The 21419-nt window shown below is 48.6% G+C and overlaps 1 protein-coding gene across 1 annotated transcript in view; it reads left to right on the top strand.

Moving 5' to 3' along the window:
* STK11 (serine/threonine kinase 11) overlaps nt 1-21419 on the top strand; it is a 74066-nt gene that overhangs the window by 34700 nt on the left and 17947 nt on the right. Inside the window, exon 7 of the mRNA XM_024204380.3 lies at nt 11678-11735. Within this exon, the coding sequence (XP_024060148.1) occupies nt 11678-11735 (58 nt within the window). The remainder of the gene's footprint in view (nt 1-11677; nt 11736-21419) is intronic.

Raw genomic sequence — 21419 nt, 5'->3', positions numbered from 1 at the left:
CCAGGGAGAGGTAGCACTGTTCAATGTATAGGAGACTTGACTGGGACGTAGGAGACCAGGGTTCCATTCCCAGCTCTGACACTGACCTGCTGGTTGACCTTGAGAAAGATATTTGCCTTCTGTGAGCTTCTGTTTCCCTTCCCACCCTTTGTCATCTGTTTAGACAGTAAGCTTTGTGGTCACAGATGGTCTCTTATTGTGTGTCCAGCGTCTTGCACGACGGGGCCCTGACCTTGTTTGTGGGTTCTGGCACTACTGTAGAACAAATAAAGTAACGGTGGGAATCCACTTTAAATAGTAGTTGTGTGTGCAGGCTTCAAATCCACTGACTTGTGGGATATTCCTGCTCTTAAAGCACGGCTTCTGTGTAAAATAAATTCTGAGATTAATACTTTGACCTTCTGTTGTGGGGAGTATCTCTGCTTTGTGCAAAGCTTTTGCATCTTCTCCCTTCTGCCACTGACTAGCTGTGTGAATGTGAGCAAGTCCCTTTGCCTCTCTGGGCCTGTTTCCCCTTCAGGAAACAGGAGTAATGGTGGGGAAGCTGAGGCAGAACAACATGCCCATACTCACCGCAAATCAGTGGAAGAACTAGGAGCAGAACTCGGGAGTCCTAGTCTCACTGCTCCAACCATTTGATGCAGGAAGGTTGTTCTTCGAGTGGTGCCCCACTTCAGGTGTGCATGTGCCTCTTGAGCCCTTGATCGGAGATTTTCGGTAGCAGTGTCTGTTCGGCCCGCACATGCGCTCTGTGCAAACTAGTGCCACACACCAAGGCTATGTAGAGCTCTTCACTCTCCGCCTTCTTGAATTACCATGTGTTCTTCAAATTCAACAGGTATTAATTAGCTCTGTTAGGATTAATCTGGCTGTGATACTAGCATTTCATCCCCCACTAGAAGGGTTTTCAATATTTGCTCACTCTGTCCTCTAGATTTATTAAGGGTTTAGGGAACCTCCACTTCTGGGACCTCCATTTGAACCTATAGCCACTTGCTCCTTGCTTCATTTATCTGTGAAGACGGCCTTTCAAATGCCTATCACGTTGGCTTGCAGGGTTGGGGAGATCGGAGCCTGGATGGCACCCCAATTTGCTGTATTTTTCGAGGACGGGGTCGCCTTATGGCCTCAGCTAAAATTCTTAGCTCAAGTGCTGTCGAATTTTCATCTTAACCAGCCCATTCATCTACCAATATTTATCTCCAAACTGCATCAATCTCAGCGTGAGACCTCCTTTCGTACATTAAATGTATCACGGTCATTGGCCTTTTCTGTAGATAGGACTGAGCAATTTTGGAAATTGACTAGACTGTTTGTCTCCATCGTAGAGAGATCCCCGTCGTCCACGATCTCTACTCGGAGACTTCCGAGTTGGAGCTCTGGGTGTATCGTCGCTTGCTATGATGCAGCTGGTGCTCCGCTCCCCCAAAAGGATAATAGCTCTCTACCAGATCACAGGCAGCTGCCACAGCTCTAGTCAAGAACATTCCAGTGTCTGAGATATGCAAAGATACTATGTGGGCCTCTGCATATACTTTTTCTAGACACTATGCCTCAGTCCATGCCATCAGATCTGATGCAGCACTTGGTGCTGCTGTACTGTCTTCAGTCTTAGACTCCATTCCAAAGCTTCCTCCTTCCGGTGGGGGATATTGCTTGGGAGTCACCTGAAGTGGAGCACCCATAGGGACTCGTAGAAGAGGTCAGTAACTGTGGCTCTTTGAGATGTGTCCCCCTCTGGGTGTTGCACTACCTACCCTCCATCCCCCCTGCTTTGGACTGTTCTTTGTCGGACATTTGGATAGAGAAGGAACTGAGGGCAGTGTGCCCATGCAGTTCAATAGCCCCTTGACATGTTCCACAAGGTTGTATAGAGCGCACCCGCAGGCCCAACAGACGCTGCGAAGAGAAAATCTCTGATCAAGGGGAGATGTGCACCTGAAATGGGGCACTCATCGGGGGGACATATTTTGAAGAACCACAGTTACTGCACAAGGAGAGTGTAACCTCTTCTTTTGAGGGTTGGGATGATCATTGATATTTTTGCTCCTGCTTAAAATAGGATGCCAACATGGAGAGCAGTTGCATGTTAATATAGCAGCTGAATCAGTGGTGTCTGCTTAGGAGCAGCGTGGCCTGTGCCTAGTGCTGGTCTGTCACTGGGGCTCTGGGTGCTACCACGATACAATGAGCAACGTCTCAGGACACCACTCACTCCATAGGATGGGCTTATTGTCGTCTCTTCTGTCTTACTGTACAAAAGACACTGATAGTAGTCAGTGACGGGAAAGACGCAGAATAACAGTGATCGAACCCCAGACACGACTCTGATCACGCTTGAACATCTGCGCTCCTCTGGCGCAAGCCCCAGAAGTAGCCTAGAAGGAAAGCATGGGTGGGTTAGTGATTGAGCACTGCAAGCCTGCCCACGCTACAAATACAGTACTGGGTTACAACACTGTTCCCCTCTGGCCTGGTTCCAACACTGTTGCAATTTGTAGTTAGATGGACTCTTAGCTGCCTTCTGAAGCACTTCATAATTGTGGTCATCAATGCTACAAATTGTAACCTGTCATGGGGGCCCCACTGTGTTGTAACCAGTTTCCCAGACTTGGTTGTGTCTGTGGTGTGGATAGGTCGTCTGCTGCAAGCGACAACTACAAAACAAACTTGAATCTCTTACATGATGGAGCATTCACCTTTCACGGGGCCTGAAAGTTCTAGTTCCAAACTCCCAAATAATCTTGTTGACATTTTTAGCGACCTAAGTGTACTGTTCTCAGCTGCATTTCCGTAGTAGTGCAGTAGGTGGTGCTATCTGTATAGGTTGTAGCTTTTAATGCATTTTGAGGAGATGATTTTCCCCGTTGTTTCAAACAGCCCCTATTTATCTTCCTTTCTAGGATGTTGCTGACCCCCTACCATCCAAGTAATCTGGAGACGATTTTAACTTCTCTGGCTCCATACTGATTGTGAAATAAGTTTTATTTCCCTGTATTTTGCAAAGCGTTAATCAGCTGTAATAGCTTCAGAAACAGTTATGTAAGGCATAGCTAGAGATTGCTCTCAGCGCAGCTGGCATCTTGGCTATGCTGCCGAGACTAATGTGGCGACTGTCTAAGGCTGGGAGCTAGTGACTGACGCATGTCTCGTGTCATGTTCACATGTGCTGGTGAGTGATGTCCAGATCTATACGTGGCATTTTGGTCGGCAAATGCCAACTCAGAAAAGCAGCCCCTCTCATAGGAGCATGAAAATTGACCAACTGGAGCAAACTCACTGGCCCATCTAGACTGGTGTCCGGTCTGATACCAGCTGGATCTCCAGTAACTGCTGGATGCTTCTGAGGTAGGCAATAAGCCTCTCTAGTGCCCTGGGTATTGAACTCCAGTGTGGTGGGTGTGGCATTTTCTTCCTGAGTCCAGGTGCAGTCGCTTGTGCTCTGAAGCATGTGGCTTGAATAACTGCTAAACCTTTGTCCTAGCCTCGTTGCCTTTTCCTTTTCATGATCTGTTCTGTCGTTGCTCTTGGAGATCTCCTGCCTTTCTTTATGCTACTTTTAAACAGCAAAGGCATCTTCATCCCTGAGGTCCCATGACCTCAAAAGATTTGTTTTAGGTTGGCAGCCTGTTTTCTTTGCTCCCTTTGTCCTAGCTGATGTCTCTCCTGCTGCCTTCTGTTTTCAGTTACTGGCAACTGTACGCTACCTAATGGGCAGCTGCTAAAGCAGATAAGCTTTCTGTGCAGGAGATGGCCCTGCCTGTCTGCACCAAGCATTCTTCCTCTGTCCCCTTGATGAAGTCCTGGGGACCTCTTCAATTTTCTTCCACCCCTCCCACTCCACATGCTTACTCCCTGCAGCAATAGGCTCGCTTCAGAGCTGGCTAGAGCCTCTCAACGTTGCTTTTGAGTTACTCTGAGCCCCTTCCCTTTCCATAGGGATCAATGTAGCAAATAGATATGAGGTGATTTTAACTCCGTGGTGTCCCTTCCCACTTTTGCTGTGGGGATACCGTGGGCATCACAAACTGCAGTAGTAAGGCATGAAGTGTAACCCAGCTTGCAGGGATCCAAGCGTTCAGCATTGCCACATCCCCTCGTGGGTAGCACTGGTGACAAAGGCAGAGGATTTTTGCCACGGGCCCTTATTTTTCTATGCAGTACATCCCCATTTCCTGGTATGCTCCTGCATCTTCTGCAGCTGGTGAAACTGAACTCAAGTGTGCTCCGTTTGCAGGCTTGCCAGTGCATGTCTGATAGCTTTTGGAATGAACAGCAGATACCCATAGCTTGGCGCACTCCCCCTTCCATTGCCTCAAGAGGACTCTTCTAGCACATAGCAGAGCCACGAGCACTCATCCTGCTTTCATCGTAAAGAAGGCTACAGTATGTTGCAAAGTGTTTGTTTCCTCGCTGGCTGGAAGTGCTGCATTGAGCGGGGTGCCAGCTTGGTTGGGAAGCAGATACAAGAAGATGCTTTTTAAAGCTTTGTTTTTCTGTTGACTACTTTTTTGCAGCTGCTCAAGCTGTTGTGTGGTTTTTCCCCTCACCCCTTGAGCTTGTCTTTACCAGCCTTTATCTTTCCAGAGAGGAAGCAAGATTGCTGAAGGCCAGGAGTTTCAGGGGCTTCTAGCCCCTTCACTGGCCTCTTTCAAACTCCTAGCAAGAGCAGTACTGTAAGTTGGGATGCTGCTTTTCAAGAGGGGAATGAATCTGTCGTACTTTCACTGATGGAAATTAGAGCGCTAGTAGGCCCCCATTGTCTGTGAGGGTAGCTCGTCAAGGTATAAGCCTCCCCAAGTGACCTTAAGCTCTGACATCACCATTGCATAACTTGTCCCAATAAGATTCATTTCTGGGCAAGAAAAATTAGGTTTTAAAAATCTTCTGTGTGCCAAATCCTCTTTTGAAATATGCTTCTACAGTCAGGCTCCAAAGAAAGGTTGGCCCAATGGTTGGGGAACTGGCCTGGCACTTGGAAGACGTGGGTTCAATTCCTAGGTCAGCCATTGACTGCCTGTGTGATCTTGGGGTGAGTTTCTTTGTGCCTCAGTTCCCCCCCTGTAAAAAGGACATGATCTTAACAAGGGTGATGAGAAGTTGAGGTGCTTGAATACTATAGAAATGTGGGCTATAAGAGTCCATAGTTGACCTACTGGTGTCTAGAAACTAGACCAGTGTCACTTTGTATTAGATCCCTGTGTCTGTCATTTGAGAGACTCTGCTGGCCTCACAGCATGCAGGAGGGGAGCCCAAGCTTGAGGAGGGATGATTCTAGAGGTGTTCCCAGGAGGTGGAGGGAGCAGAGCTCTTCTCTTCATGCTCCCTCACAAAAAGGGCCCTTAAGCATTAATGGGTTAATACTTTTGCATGTACTGCAGAGGGCACCCTTTCAACCAGAACTGCATGTGTATTAACCCTTGCAATACCTCTGAGATAGATACTATTGTTCCCATTTTACAGACGGAGGAATTGATGAGGGCGATGACTCATCCAGGGTGTGGCACTGAGTCAGTGGCACTCCCAGCTAGAACCTAGGAGTCCTGAATTACAGCTGTTGCCTCCTTTGCCTATTAACATGTACCTGAAGAGGCTCCTGGCTGTCAGAAGTTACTCAACCACATCCTGCTGTGTCTTTGTGCTTGTCCAGGACTATATAAAGGTGCACTGGTGGTTGTCAGTGACAAGGAGGCAGGACAGATTTAAGGTCTTATGTGCTCTGGTTGTCCTTGGCATTACTGGAAAGGGGATTCATGCTACCTGTAGTTCTGTATTTTGTGCTGGGCATAGGATCAGAGATGACTTGGGTATGGGCACGCTTAACCCATCTGAAATGCTGTGGGAGCAGAGGTCTGAGAGCTGGGCGTCCATCCGAAGAATCTCACTGCTCCAGTGTTTCATCTCTCCTCCCAAATAAATGGAAATCTTTACCGTAAATGGTAGAGAATATCTGTGTGGTTATTGTGGGCAGACACTTTTAGATGATTTGACTGGTGAATAGTACATGATGTTTTGCCTTTATGGAGTCTCTCTCCGGTGCTGGGCTTTAGCCACACAACTGCTATATATGAGTACAGATTAATCCATGAGTTTTAATTTCCACTGATTAGATTTTCTTCTTCTAGCATTGCCCAAAATACGGTCCTTTCCCTTTAACTAAAGGCTTTTTGGCTCAAGTTACCTTCATTGCTCCTTTAATTTCTGTACCCTGTCTGAGAACAATGTATTGCACCACAGCTGCTTGTAACGAGTGCTATTAGTCCCCCTTTTTATAACCTATTTTAGACACTTCCTCTTTTGCCTGCCCACATCCTCTCCTGTACCTGTTCCATCTAGTAAAAGCTGTAGATCTCTTGGCAATTTCCAAGCAATCTTTGAGTTGATGCTTGTGCATTATTCAGATCTGAGCAGGCTGGAATTGAAGATGCTTCCTCCCAAAAGCCACAGCACCCCAGCAAAATCGTCTCAGACCCGTAGCTGCTCTGAAAAAACACCGCAGCTTTGAGACAATCCCGCTGTCTCTGGGATCTTTGATGTGCTGTCCTGTGCAGTTTTGCATGGTTTGGCTTGCAGAAAATTCTGCTGAAATTGATGACAGACAGGTCTCCAGAAATGCCCTCCTGAAATGTGATGTTATTTTTTTTTTTAAAAAGTCTCCACGATAGAGAGTCTTACCTGACCGTATCCCCTTCTGACTTAGGGTGACCAGACAGCAAATGTGAAAAATCGGGACGGGAGGTGGGGGGTACGAGGAGCCTATATAAGAAAAAGACCCAAAAATCGGGACTGTCCCTATAAAATCGGGGCATCTGGTCACCCTATTCTGACTGCATTAAAAAAATAAGCCAGCCAGTATCAGATTTCAGTGTCTCTGGTCCTCACGTACAATCTGCCTTCATCCCAATCATCATCTTTTTTTTTTTTTTTAATAATAAAACAGCATGGGCAGTTCAGCTGTGAAGTGATCTAATAATCTTACTTAGATGTGGGGTTTTTTAACCGCTTTTCCAATTACTACTTTTGTAAGATGAATAGGGAGGGAGAAAGCTGCTGGGCTGTAACCATATGCATGTCTGATTATAGAAGAAAGGGGAAATACCCACCCGAAGAAGCTCCGGTTTGGCAAAAGAGTCCCCTGATCAAGTCTGTATCCAATATTGAGCTGATAACAGGTTTGACAGTAGCTAAGAAGCTGGAATTGTCTTCACATCATGGGGGAGCTGTTCTCTAGGAACAGCAGTGATAAGATGAAACAAGTGACCTGGTGACTTCCTGAGACACTGCTTCTTAAGGCACAGGAAGCCTGTGAATCTCTGGCACTGCCCCATGACAGCTTTAAAATGATCATGGAAAGTGACACAACTTAAAGATGTCGGCCCCAGGATATGGATTTATGGCTTATTACAAAATCTATAACCCACCAACAACACCCCCAGCTGCTTTCCCCCCCATGACTGGAGGGGTGTTAATGGGCCGCTTCACCTTGAATGGTCCCTTGAAATATCTGTTAACTACTTGTGCTAAACAATCTGTTCCACCTTGGGTTTAGGTGTGACACTCTGAGGGCTAGTCTACACTAGAATCGCAATAGCGGTGCAGCTGTATCGATGTAGCTGCGCCAAGATATCACTTCCTAGTGCGGACACTCTATGCCAACAGGACAGAGCTCTCCCATCAGAATAATTACTCCACCTCCCCGCTGACATAGCGCTGTCCACACTGGCGCTTAAGTCAGTGTAACTTGTGTTGCTCAGGGGGTGGCTTTTTCACACCCCCGAGCAACTTAAGTTATACCGAAATAAGTGCTAGTGTGTACAAGCCCTCAGTACGTTTCCCAGACCTGAAGAAAAGCTCTGTGGAGCTCGAAAGCTCGTCTCTGTCACCCACAGCAGTCGGTCCGATAATAGATATTACCTCAACCTCCCTGTCTCTCTAATAATTTAAACATCGCTAATATCCCAATGGAGGAGGGAGGGGTAGGCATTATTAAGACTCTGGCTCTAATTTGGCAGCTAAGTTAATTGTGTCTGAGCCTAGTCAGACCCTCTAGGCCTGGAGAGGGAGAGCATGGGTGAGAATCACTACGCTAGTGCCCCAAGTGCATGAGCCAAACTCCTCCGTGGTTTAGTGCCATTACACAAGGGATGAACCTAACTCAGTGAGGCTAAAAAGCCCATTGGACTGGTTCTGAATGGATTTTTCATCTTTGCCAGTAAAACCTACTTCTTTGCACGTACCACCGAAAGAAGGAATTGGTTAAATTTCCAGGAACTCTTCTGGAGAGAGGCAGAAATAATAGGCTAATGGAGCTTTGAAGGTATCGCCAAATTGAGCAAGGTGAGCCCTTCTCCTCAAAATGCGCTTGGGATCGGGGCGTGGCTTCAGCCTGTTTCTGACGGAAAATATCAGCTCTTAGGCCGGGGGTTCTCAGGACAGATTATTTGGTGGCCTCAGAGTGTGGCCACCAACTCTTGCTGGTGACCACTCTCTCACTTTTTTCTAAAATACTTAATTACCTTTAGGAAAAACAAATAAATATGCACAACTATACATCCAAATCATTGTAACTTATTTATTGCTAGCTAGTAAGTCTGCTATGAAAAGTGATATTAACAAACATACAAGTATCACTTTTCACAGCAGACTTACTCAGCCCTAGCAAGTCTGGGGACCAGTTAAGCCCTGGACGGGGGATTGGGGGAGGCAGCAGGGGGTTTGTATGGGGAGGCAGTGGGGGGACAGAACCCAAAGCCATGTGGCCAGAGCCTGGGGCTGGAGCCCAAAGCCCTGCAGCCAAAGCCTGCCGTCCATGCCACCCCTGGGCTGATGCCCAAAGCCTGAGCCCCACCACCCCTGGGAAGGTGGGGAACTCACCAGCTGCCTGCTCCTCCAGCATTGTTCCCCAGGTGTCTCCAGAGCGGGGCAGGGCCCAACTGGAAACCCCAGCAGCCAACACCAAGGCTGTGCATCTAGGAGCACCAGGGAGCGGGATGGGCCACTGCTTTCCCCCCCCACACACACACACACACACACAGACACACACACATCTCACAACTCAGGAGGCTGGCACTGCAAGAAAAGCCCCTGGTGGCCACATGTGACCACGGTGGCTGCATTTGAGAAACACTGTCTTAGGCTGACACCTGCCCAGTAGAAACTGATCTGAGGCATCCATTCCAAGGGTGCATGCCCACATGCCGGGGGGCGATTAGCCTAGCTTCCCCTCAGCCCTACTCTACTGAATGTAGGGGAGCCTACTACTGATCAGTGTTATTGTCTCAGCAGAGCAAATGAAAAATACTCATTCTGCTCCGCCTAGAGCCTTGAACCCTGATGGCATTAGATGTAATTCATGGTTGTATTTTTTTTGTGGGGGAGGGGAAGTGGAGGAGGTGGTGCATAGGAGCACTTTTAATTATGGGGATCTCCCCCCATCTTTTTGGAATAAACTTTATGGCCACGTGGCTCTGGCACAATGGTCACCCAATGCTACCTTGCAATTTCTGAGGGGAAAGTCAATCTAGGATCTCCCCTGCCCACCCGCTAGCTTGTCCTCTCTGCATAAAGTGCCCTTCTTGCTCAGAGAACCCGTTAGGCCTAGCAAAAACTGTAATGGGATTGGCCACCGTGTATACCTTGTTTAAAAATCTCATTGGCTGTGAAGCAGTGGATTAAGTTTTCATTGCATACTTTGCTAACCTTTCTCAGTGTTTCTAGAGGTAGGTGTTTTGGGGGGGCAGGGGCGGCTCCTGGGGCATTGATTACTTTCAGACTCAGAACAGAGATACCTCTTTCTTCTTTAAAGGCAAGTGCAAATGTGTGTATCTCATGGCTGGACATTCTGTGGTTTCAAGTGCTTCTTCTAGGTGACCTTTGGTCTGGTTTCTGGAAAAATCTCTCTTCTTGGGTTAAGCCTCGCAAAAAAATGATTCCTACACACAGGGCGCGTCTATTTCTTTAAAAAGGTGTGTGTGTATAGGGGAATCAACTGACATGCAAGTGATGGCTGAAGGCAGTTGTTGTGTTCCTTACTTGATACAACAGAATATCCCTTGTCTGTTGTTGCCAACAACCAAACCATTCTCCCTGTTATCTAACCTGGCAGTAAAATCTGTTATTCGGGGCCCTCTCATTCTATGCTACATGTACATGCTGTTGCTGAGTCCTGTGTCTTGTCCTCCGTACCTCGTCACAAAAATCCATTCCTTTGTCCACCTGTACCACAGAAACCCATTTTCTAATCTAGGCCCTGGCAACCTCTTCTCTGGCTTGCCCAACTCCCCTGTACTCTGCCCAGCAGTCTACTGCCAAAAGTGCTTTCTCTGCTGTTATTTTGACTATGTCCCTCCACTCTGACTCTCCCTTGCCTTCTGCATCAAGTTTATACCTTTTGTCCTGACCTTGGAGAGAAGACCAGAGCAGAACTTTCAGTCTCCTCTTACCCTTTCTGCTCTGCTTGTCTAACTCCCATCACTTCTTCCACTCTCATTTCAGAGCCTTCTCCCACCCTTTCCTTAATGCTTGAAGTCACTGCCCTCTGCAGTCCTTTCCTCCTTTCGAAATCCCTCCTCCCTGCCCTACTGCTGCAAGGTTCTCGGTGTTAACCCTCTGCTCTTTGAACTGTTACGATTCATTTGAAAACCTAACTGCTTGGAATTCCTCACTCCAAAAAGGCACAGTGCGGTGGCAGCTGCATCCCCCACCATATGGTGCCTGGAACCCTATTTATCATTCCCTTGGCTTCTGTTCCTAGACTATCATGTCCCTGTATTGTAATCTATGTACAGCACCAAGCATGTTGTTGGTGTTCAGAGGATTCGTAATTTAGTGGTGGTTTCCATGGGGAATGCCTGTATCTTGCATGCAGCTAATGGAGGTGCGGGGCACTGGACTGGTTAATGCCTCATTGGCCAGTTTCCGGGGCGTGGTGTGAGAACTTTTTATTTCTCTTCCCCTTGAACTGTGATTCTTTTTAAAGAGTTTGAAGGGCAGAGGTTCCAATAAATGAGTCTCTGGGGATGGGGGGCAACCTGTGTCTGAAGGGAATCTATCCCCCTCTCTGCTGGATGGTCTGGGTGCGAGAGAATATATTGGCCAGCTCCTTTTCCCATGCCCACATCTGCTATAAGTGATAGCAGACTACAGGAGGTCTGGTGAGCAGGGAAGAGCCTTGTTCAAGAGTCCTCAATTAGAGGGGTTTCAGGGAGATCTGTGCCTAGAATGCAGCCTCTGGCTTGCTGCGTAGTTGTGTATGCATCACTCCAAAGCCTTTGGCTCCTCTTGGGTAAAGTTTGACCAACGTTGTTGATCTGTGAAATTAGAGTCCCTAACCCTTCACTGGCTGGGGATGGGAGAGAGAACTTGACCTCCGTCTTCACACTGCGAAGGAGGGAAGGGTTAGCCCCACTTTGAAGGTGGGGCACAGCCTTGCTCAGATCCGCACGGCAGTGGAGTTGGGGGTTAAACACTGACTTTCCTGACCCTCTCTCCATCCCATGCTGCTGTCTCTCATTTAAAGAGGAAGGCCTCACTCAACTCCTGTGGCCAGGGAGACTGGAAACCATGGGTGCTGTTATGGGGGGAAAGGGAGGGGTGGGGCTTTGTGCTTCCTTCCTCTAAATTGGCTGAGAGCGCCTGTGAATCACACCTGGATTTTTTTTTTTTTCCTCCTTTTCAGGGATGCTTGAATATGACCCAGCCAAGAGGTTTTCAATACAGCAGATAAGGCAGCACAAGTGAGTGTTCAGCTTCTTCCTATTAGTCATTCTCTTTCTGCTTCTTATGCTAACGTACCTGTGCTATCGCTGTGAACTTATTTTTTTCTTTTGACAGCACACGTGGAAGTCACTAGATATCCTTCCCCCAACTCTGCTGGAGCTCTGGCAACTTGCATGTAAATCTAGTTGGCGTTCTTTTTTTCTTTAAGCGTCTTGCTGGAGCATTTCATTTGTTAGCTGGTAAATAATGAAGGTGTTTAAAATGTGTTTCTAGCACGAATAATGAGCTTCACGGGCCAGATAGTAGCAGCGTGGGCAGGGGAGGTGGGCTCGGGGGGATCCTTGAAGCTGAGGATATTGAAGTAGGGATTTGGATTAATGTTTTCTGTCTCTTTACGTCCAGGAGACGGAACAACTGGATTTCAGTGTAGTGGCAGAGGTGACCCTGAGCGGTGGTTGCTCAATATGGAATCCAGAGATTGAGGAAGGATTCCAGGACAGGGAATATTTTGTCTGCCCTTTTTAACAAATTGTTCAAACGTGCTGCCTCTGAGCAGAGATTTCCTGGCTGGATAAAAGTACAAGAACCAAAAGTGCTCTAAGGATGCTTCAGCGAGGAGGCAGTGAGAGCTTGTCTCCTGTTTGACTAGGAAGTGCTCCGGAGGGCTAGGATGCAGCTGCTCAGCAGAGCTCTTACATATGAGCTTGCCCAAGAACGCTTTTGGGAACCCTGTAAAGACCACGATCTGATCCTGCAAGGCGCTAGGCGTGGTCTGCTCCTATTGACTGTGGCCAGAAGCATGTGTCCCCTTGTCTTTCCTATGGTAAAGCTAAAGTTGTAGGTCAGGTGCTGTCATTCGATCCCCTGGTGAATGTCACGAGGGAGTGTGGAGCAGGGGGCTTGCAGAAACCTTGGCTCAGAACCAGAGAGGGATTTGAACTTGTATTCTGTAGAGCTACATCAACCCAATGCCTAGAAAGAGCAAAAGTCTGAAGAGCAGCTGCCTTTAAGAGACAGCTGCCTGGTCAGTTAAATTAACAGGCACACTGACCCTTTAATAGCAGGGTAGACCGTCCCCTTTTTGAGACGTGTGCATGCTGGTTGTCTGACTGGGCCTGAGATAGGAATGTGCACTTGCAGTGGAGGAGACTCGGGTTAGTCCTGGGCCATAGAGGGGACTGTTTTTGGGGTGACGGTTTGAACTCTGCATGAGCAGGAAGCATCTGACTTTATGGCACCATGACTCTTGGGTCAGTGGCTCCTGCAAGTCCATGCTAGTTTATTTTTGCTGCACCCTAATATTGCCACCAGCCACTCTTCCCCTTTCCACCATTGACTCCTTCAGTGTCAAATGCTTTTGCTGTTCCCTTCTCAGGACCCCTCCCGTTCTTCTCTCTTGCTAGTTCATCACTGCTGGTGCTAGGCGCCTGCAGTCAGACCAGTGCCTTGTCAATGAGTGCTGCATTGAAGCATGTCTTGGGCTGGCTGTGAAATGGGCTAATCGATGTTGAAGAGCATTAATGCACGGCTTGCCATTGTCCCTGCTACTTTGTACTGCAGGATTGTGGGGCCCTTCAAACGTGGGGCTGGGCTGCTGGCTCCCATGTGTCGCTAGCTGCCAGGTATTTGAGCTGCTTAGCCGACTCTCTGTACGCTTGATTCCCTTGTGGCAAAGAGCTTTTGAGTCTGCCTCGCTAGGCTGCAAGCGAAGAGAGAGTTTCTCTAGAGACCCTGCAGATAGTCAGAGCAAGCAGGAGAGAGAAGAAAGTAGAGCAAGCTCTGGGCGCAAAGGGTCGTGGCAAACCTCACATGCTTCTCATCTAACTGGGCACAACTGCTGCTCTTGAGGCTTTTAACCCTTCCAGTACAGAGAGGAAGGGTAAAGAGCCTCTCTTCCTGCAAATACAGTAGCTGGTATTTCCAAGGATTAGTCTGTTTTCTGTTGGCTTAGCCAGTACCTCTGAACAGGCTTCCCAACACCCCTCCCCCTCCATTAGTAAATGCCTCCCTGCTCCTGCTGTGAATCCCAATAATTACAACGGGCACCGCAAACTGACACCCTTGGCCCCAGGGCGGGTCTGTCCGTCGCCCTCTTGCGAATGCTGGCATGGCAGCAAAGAATGTGCTTGGAGAAGAATTCACGCCTCCTGGCTTTGTTTTAACAAATTAAATGGATGGACTTAGTCCCAACTTCTAAATAAGCTGCAATCAAGTTAAATGCAATTGACCATAGCCAGTGGCGAGTCTGTGGGTGTTCATCCATATATTGATTGGCAGACAGGTTTTCTTCAAGTGCATTCCTAAAATAATCCGCTTTAATTCCCAGGAGCAGGGCTGGCCCTCTGTCTTCTCAGACCTTTAGAATAACACTTCGCCCTCTCCAACACCTTCCGTCACAATCAGTAACGGCTTGATATTTACACCTCCTCTCTCCGGCCCCTGGCCCACGAAGTTGATATTTATCCCCATGTTATACGTGGGAAACTGAGGCATCGAGCAATTGAAGTGACTTCCCGAAAGCCCCACAGCTGAGCTGGGAATAGATCCCAACTCAAGCCTGAGATAGCTGGCATCTCTCCTTATCCCTAGTACGCTGTTTCTAGAAGTTTGATCCTTTGGTTGAGATGCTGAACTGATGTCACTGGTGATTGCCCATGCGGAAGGTAAAGGTCCTTGGGCATTCCAGCAAGACTGCAGGAATAGCCTCTGGCGTCCAGGCCAGTGTTTTCTCCAGCTTGGAATTGGGCGGGTGTGAGCTAGAACAAGGCTCCCATCAGTGCGTGAGAGTGGAGAAGTGTTCCCTGAGTCATCCTTGTCCTCATTCTGTTCTGTGCTCTGTGGTGCAGGAAGCTGCATGCTGTTAAGGGAACTAGCAATCTGGTTGAAACAGTCTTGGGAGTTGGGAGACCTGGGATCTGTTCCCAGCTCTTCAGCAGATATGCTGTTACTTTGGACAAGCCAATTCTCCTCTCTGGGACTGTTTCCCCAGCTACAAAATGGCAGTTACTTGCCCCCTGGGTGCGGGCAGAGATGTGAGAACCAACGATGGATCGAATGAAGCACTGTGGAAGTGCCTGGTATTATTCTCTTAACACGGCAGAGCCGATGGAGGTAGAAAGGGCCTGGTAACACTTGGTGCAGACTTATTGTCCACCCTCTCAGCCACTGCCATTCCTCCACACTTTCTTCCCAAGCCTATTGCTTCCCCCCTTAACATGGCAGCTTCCTCGCACCACATGACCTGGAGTGGGTGAGTAGAGGCCTATGACATCTGTGAATGGGAACGGAGCCTGCCGTAGACTCTCTGGTTTCTGCCAGACGCCTTCCTCACCTTCCCCTCGTTCCCCCAAACTAAATTAATTCTCTTGCATTACATTTGTATTTACAGTGTTGGGGTTTGTTTCGTCTGTAGTTCAACAGGGACATGCTAACCTTTCCCAGCCCTTTCCGCACTCCGGCAGCTCTCTCAAAACTAGCCGCTCTCCGTTGCAGTCTCATGAACCATCAACTGAACTGGAATGAATTAAAATTCTCCTAGCCCGCCAGCCAGGGCAAATTATTCAGTCTGAGCTGACAATAGTCGACCCATGAGTAATAACGACAGAGCCTTGGAGCCTGCTACCTCCAGGGCAGTGCTGGTTGGGGAAAACCAGCCTGGTAGTGCATCTTTTTAAAAAAAATTTCGTAACAGGCTTTGTTGTAAGCCTCTCAGACAAGTGCTGGTGTAGAAACATGGCCCAGTGCAGACATGCTGCCCAGAGCCAGGGAGGCTGAGCCTCTGGTTCCCTGTGGATCGCTAACCCTCTGCCCTGCGCTGTTACTAAAGGGCTTAATGCTCATAAACTGCATTTGGTAACTTTAATTCAATGACCCTGCAGCAGCACTTACAAAGAAAATCGAAAGTGATGAAGTGGCTGCAGAATCCTACCTCTGCCCCTGGTTTCCAAGGCAACCATCTTTCCTTCTTCCCCAGAAGCGTCACGCTTAATTTGTTCAGCCATAGATCTGATTGCAACGGTTCATAGCAAGCGAGAGGGAGCACTTGGCTCTTTATTGGTGGAAGTGGAAGCTGGCCTGTTACGCTAGTGCAGGGGCCTGTGACCTCGCAGAGGCTAGTGGGCCACCTCTTCTCTCACACACCAAAAAGTCCTCAGCAGCAGATGCAAAGGGGGTCTGTGGAAAGGCTTTCCCTGATGCTCAGATGCATGGACTAAAAGCCTAAGGAATTTGTTCTCACGTTGCCACAGTACTGCCCTTCAAAGGCTCTGAGTATACTTGATAATGCATGTGCCTATATTCGAGGTATCCTAAGGGGCTATCCAGCGCTCGCTGGGCCATGGGCTTGAGGTCTAATAGGCCTTTCCCATCTGTGGTGGCGTGGGAGGATGCAAACCCCAAATTCTCCCCTGGATGCAAGGTACTGATGGGAAAGCACCTGCTCCTCTTCTCCTGCTCAGCCCTCTGGGTCTCGCTTATTTCTCAGTGTGTGGCGCAGAGGTGGGAATTTTTAATTCTTCTACCCACGCTCTGCAAATGAGTCTCTTAACGCGAGCGTGTTAAAGGCATTAACGCCTCCATCTGTGCTCTGAGCACCGTTCTTCCTCCTGCGCGTCTCTTGTGTCGGAGTCTGAAGTACAACCTCTGCGTCCAGTATCAGCTAGGGAAACGGCTCCCCTCTTCTTTTCTACTTACTTCCAGTGTTCACTGAACTGAGACTGGAGAAACCAGGGTTTGCCCCCTCCATCTTCTGGCTGTTAAGTAGGAGTGGCTAGTGCACCCCCATCAAAATACACATCTGATTAGCTTGCCATTCCTAGCAGAGAACTATTTTATGACTTCCTTCTCCATCCAGCTCCTGCATAATATCTGTGGGATGAAATCAGAATGCTGCTAGTAGCTCTGTGCAATGGTGCGGACCTTCTCGTAACCCAGTTTCTGTTCATGGCCCATATGACTAGAGGGTGGGGAAATGCAAGTAACCTACCCTTTTGATAAGGGTTGAATAGCCTGCAGCTAGGCATCTGGTTGTCAGAGTCTCTTCCCTATCATAAATAAGCAAGTTTAAAATATTTGTGACCCAGAAGAAGTGTATTAGCCAGGAAGCACTTTCAGAGCTCCAGCCGTGCCTAACAAGTCTGGGTGCAAGCAAAGAGAAAATGTGACTTGAAAGGAGCAGAGAATCATGAGTCGGCTAAGAATGAGGCTTGGTTTAGAACGCCGATTGCAAGCCAGGCGTGCTCATTAAACACCAGTCTGCCTTCAGAGCCTTATTTTTCATTCCAGCCTTGGTTCTCTGTCCTCAAGCTTTGCCCTCTTTAGCTCCCTGTAGATTACAGCAGCCCTGCTGAACGTCATTCCACATAACCGGCTTCTTTGTCACTAATGCTCCTCCCCTAGCAGGTTTGTGCTTCATGTATCTCTTTCCCCCCCCCCCCCCCCCCGCCCGCAAAATGGCCAGAAAGGGTCTTTTCCCCTTCCTGCTGCTGCACTTGGTTGCAAATTGTTGGAGGTGGGGAAGAGAAGCAACAGGTGAATCTGCCTCTCCCAGAGACTGTGCTTTCTGTGAGTGGTGCTTTTGAGACCTACAAAAGCTTTTCTCCTCCCCACCCGCATAATGGGAAGCAAGAAGGGAGGATGTGACTGTCACTGAAGCATCAACCTCTTAGCACTGAGTGAATTCATGCTTTTGTGTCCTGGTGCAGTCCCCCGACAAAGCAGCAGTAAAATGATGGTTGGGATTAGGCAGTGAGATAAAGCCTGTTTCTCTTCTCAAAAGCTTTCGAATCCAGTCTCACGCTTCAGGGTGTCAGCTGATCAATGCAGGGTCAGGCAGGGATTTTTACCCCGCCTAGATTAGCACAGAATGAGTGGTTGCCTCGCGACAAAGCCGTGGCCAATAACTTCTCAAGCCAGGCTCAAGCTCGATGGAGCAGTAGCCTGACCCGCAATAGAAAACCCTTTGCCCGCTACCAACGTACTGAGATATGCGGAAAACGCAGAGTGACAGGCGGAACCTCGAGCCATGTCAGAGAATTGTCTCTGCCCAATCTGAAATACTGTCTGTTTCTTATGTCAAATTACTTGAGGGGCTCTTTCCAACAGGTCTTTGGTTTCCTTTTGTTCTTCATTGAATCTCTCCTCTCACTTTACATTCCGATTAGCATAGATACATATGTAAATGTTTGAATTCATCTCCCAGAGGATGGAATCAACATGACTACAGTACAGTGATTCAGGTTTCAGTTGTTAATAAAACCTATTTTTACTCTCCTGGAAAGTAGGACAGGAGGCAGGAAAGAGGCAGAGCTGAAATACAGCAAAACAAACATCACTAGCTGCTAGAAATTTCTAGCCCTTCTTTCAGAATTCCTTCGTCGTTGGCATACTTGAGCATCTTTCCACTTTCTCACTTCTGCCCCCTGTTCTCCATTCTCCCGAAGTGCCTAGCATTTATACCTTGGTTCCCTCTAGCCCCAATACCCACGGCAAAAATCAATGGCTCTGCAGTAGCTCTGCTAGATGACCCTCACATATCAGCCCAGAGTGAAGTTGTATCTGTACAGTCGCTTCCTTGATGAGAGCAGTCTCCCACGGAAAGACAGTCCAGCAACCAAGTCAGTACAGGGTTTGTGTGTGCCATGTACGTTGAAGAGACCCCATACCCAGAGCTAGGCAAAACTGTTGACTAAAATGCAATTGGGGTGGACCTGCCCACTTCTGCTTTGGTGGCCCAGTACCCCGAAAGTCTCGCTGTTCATTTTAGCGGTGTTACAACCATTTGGCCCACTAAACATAATTGACAAACCAAAGTGGCGTTCGAATCCCTCCTTTTCCCCCAAGCCTGCCACTCTTGTTCCACCTAAGGTAGAAATACCTGTAGACCTGCATCAGTACAAAATGGGAACACCTTAATCTTCCAGTCATCCAGGGCAGTTTGTGTCTGTATTGTGGGGCCTCTTCCACTCAGATAGCAAGCTTTGAGGGCAGGAATCCTATACCTTGCGTAGCACCGAGCAAGTCAACGCTCAACAAAAATAAGTCTGCCTGCGACACTTTAGGGAACAGGGAAGAGCCAGTGAATTTAAGTATCTTCTATTATTGGTGATGAGATTCTTCTTTGGGGGAGTGAGAGACTGATCTTAAACCTAAGAGCTCCACACAGATAATGGGCAATATATTGAAGGAGTGTTTGCATTCCAGCTTCCCATATAACACTGGAAATCTGGAAACAATCTTCCTATTGTGCAAGAGGTCTGAAGGTTCACAAGAAGTGTGGGTTTCCCAGGCCGTTGTGAGATCTTGGAGCCTTTACTTCCGATACATGAGCATCTCTTCCACATTCCTCTCTAGTTTAGTCAGTATCTAGAATTCCAGAATGATGAAACCTGGGCTTTTCCCATCCACGATCTCCAAGAATTCTCCTTCAGCCTCTTTGGCGGCATTTGGTACTCCTATCTCATCTTTCCCACAATGCAGCGGCAGCATAGGCTGCTACTTAACTTTTCCAAGCAGCCAGTGCTGGTCTCCAATCCCCCTCAAGGTGCGGTTGGTTCAGAACTGCATGGAGCCCACACATGAAGCACTGCTGGGAGGTCATGGAGCTGGTACCTCCTGCAGCGGAGTGCTGCTCACTTCATTGCCCATCCGTGAAACTCCACATCTGCCATTGCTCCTCTGAGAACCATCTTCAAACTCTTGGCATGAAAAGCTGCCAGTGCAAATTACTTAAAATGCTGAACCAGTGCACCAGACACTTCAGAGGCAATTTCCACGGTCTCCGATATAACTGCTTGTCTGCCTTGTCCACTCCCGCCCCAAAAAACAGGACTAGGAAATGATTCTACCATTGGATAAGAAGCAGTGGTACATACATATCAAATGTCATCTTCTCAGTTTAAAATGACAGCAGTCTTAGGAGCGAAAAGATCAAACACCTTTTTCATGGGGGGGGGGGGAATCTTTCTAGACAGATCATATTAAAACTTGAATCCATTTCCCCTTCAGGCTGCTTCATAACTTTATTTTCAACCACGCTCACAAAGCTGGGTTTTGAACAAGGTTTGCTCCTCCTTTGAATACTGATTGGTCCGTCCCAGTAGAATGAGAGACGTGTGTGAAAATGTAATTAACTGCTTGTTTTCACTGGACAGGTTTGCTAAAACGTCACATTTTTTAGGCTTACTATCTAACCAGCTTAAGTCTTTAACACAATCATGATTTCATTTGTGTTGTGGAGGAGATCTATGTCCCAACTTAATTCCAGGTCGGGGGGGGGCGATTTAAAACAAAACAGGAGGTCATCCGTTTCCAAGAGCCCATTCTGGAGCTCTCCTGTATCCTTTGACCAGTTCAAATCTGTCCCAGGTTGGTAGTAGCCAAAACCTGTTTCTAATGTCTACATATGTGACCAAGTAGCTAAGCATTCATATTGCACCTGGTACTACTTGGGGCGGCAGCCAGGGGCGGCTCCAGGCACCAGTGCACCAAGCGCGTGCCTGGGGCGGCAGCCGGGGCGGCTCCAGGCACCAATGCACCAAGCGCGTGCCTGGGGCGGCAGCCAGGGGCGGCTCCAGGCACCAACGCACCAAGCACGTGCCCGGGGCGGCTCCAGGCACCAGCGCACCAAGCGCGTGCCTGGGGCGGCAAGCCACGGGGGGCAGCCTGCCGGTCACTGTGAGGGCGGCAGTCAGGCTGCCTTCAGCGGCATGCCTGCGGGAGGTCCGCCGGTCCCGCGGCAATTCAGCGGCGGGTATGCCGAAGCCGTGGGACCGGCGGACCTCCCGCAGGTAACGCGGATTCGGCGGCATGCCAGCGGACCTCCCGCAGGCGCGCTGCCAAAAGCCGCCTGACTGCCGTGCTTGGGGCGGCAGAAAACATAGAGCCGTCCCTAGCAGCAGCCTCAGCAAAAAGACCAGAGCACTGACTGGGAGATGAATGCAGAACTCATGGACCCTCCACATCAGGACTGAGGCACGTTGGTGGAAAATGGGGTGTAGCATGGAGGTGGGGGGGGGGGCTCATGCTGCCCATTCTATACCCGTTCTGTGGGTAGAGAACATAGTCTCTGACTTAAAGCAGCACCTTTCGTGAGCCCTAAAGTGAAGCTAATAGGCTGGAGGAGAAATCATATAGTTTCGTTAGACCAGATCCGCTTACGATGACAAATTGATTAAAGCGTCCTTTCACAGCAAGTGAGGGGCACCTCCCTGCTATTCTCAGGCAGCCCCTGATAAACAGCACAGTTGTCTTTACCAAGCTAGTGCTGGGAAGGATTGGCTTTCATGGATTAATTACCGTTCAGCCGATGGCACAGGGTTTTAATATTTAATGCTGGGATAGCAGCCCATCAGGGGACCCAGCTGCTCTACACCCGACACTCCTTGGGTGAGAATGCTTTGAACTCCCCTGTCACTTCCTGTGTGTGGGATCACCCTCCTGGGCAAAGCCCACAGAACTGCCTGTTGAAACGGGGAGGACGTGCTGCTCTGCATGCCAGATTTGAAGCCGCCCAGCAGCATGATTCACATAGGATGTGGGAAGAAGCAATTGGATGACCAAAGCCTGACCTTCTGAACGTTTAATCCATAGGCATTGATCCTTCAGGCTGGTGGGGTCATCAGGGTGCATGATTGGGGGAAAAGGCACTTGTTACAGAGAACTGAATGTGTGAAGGCTGGGTAAGGCATGTCAGAGAAACCTGC

This window comes from Terrapene carolina, unplaced genomic scaffold, assembly GCF_002925995.2.
Source record: "Terrapene carolina triunguis isolate 2854851 unplaced genomic scaffold, T_m_triunguis-2.0 Scaffold194, whole genome shotgun sequence".
Classification (NCBI taxonomy): Eukaryota; Metazoa; Chordata; order Testudines; family Emydidae; genus Terrapene; species Terrapene triunguis.
The sequence above is the reverse complement of the archived record's forward strand: the minus strand, read 5'-3'. Positions and strand labels throughout refer to the sequence as shown.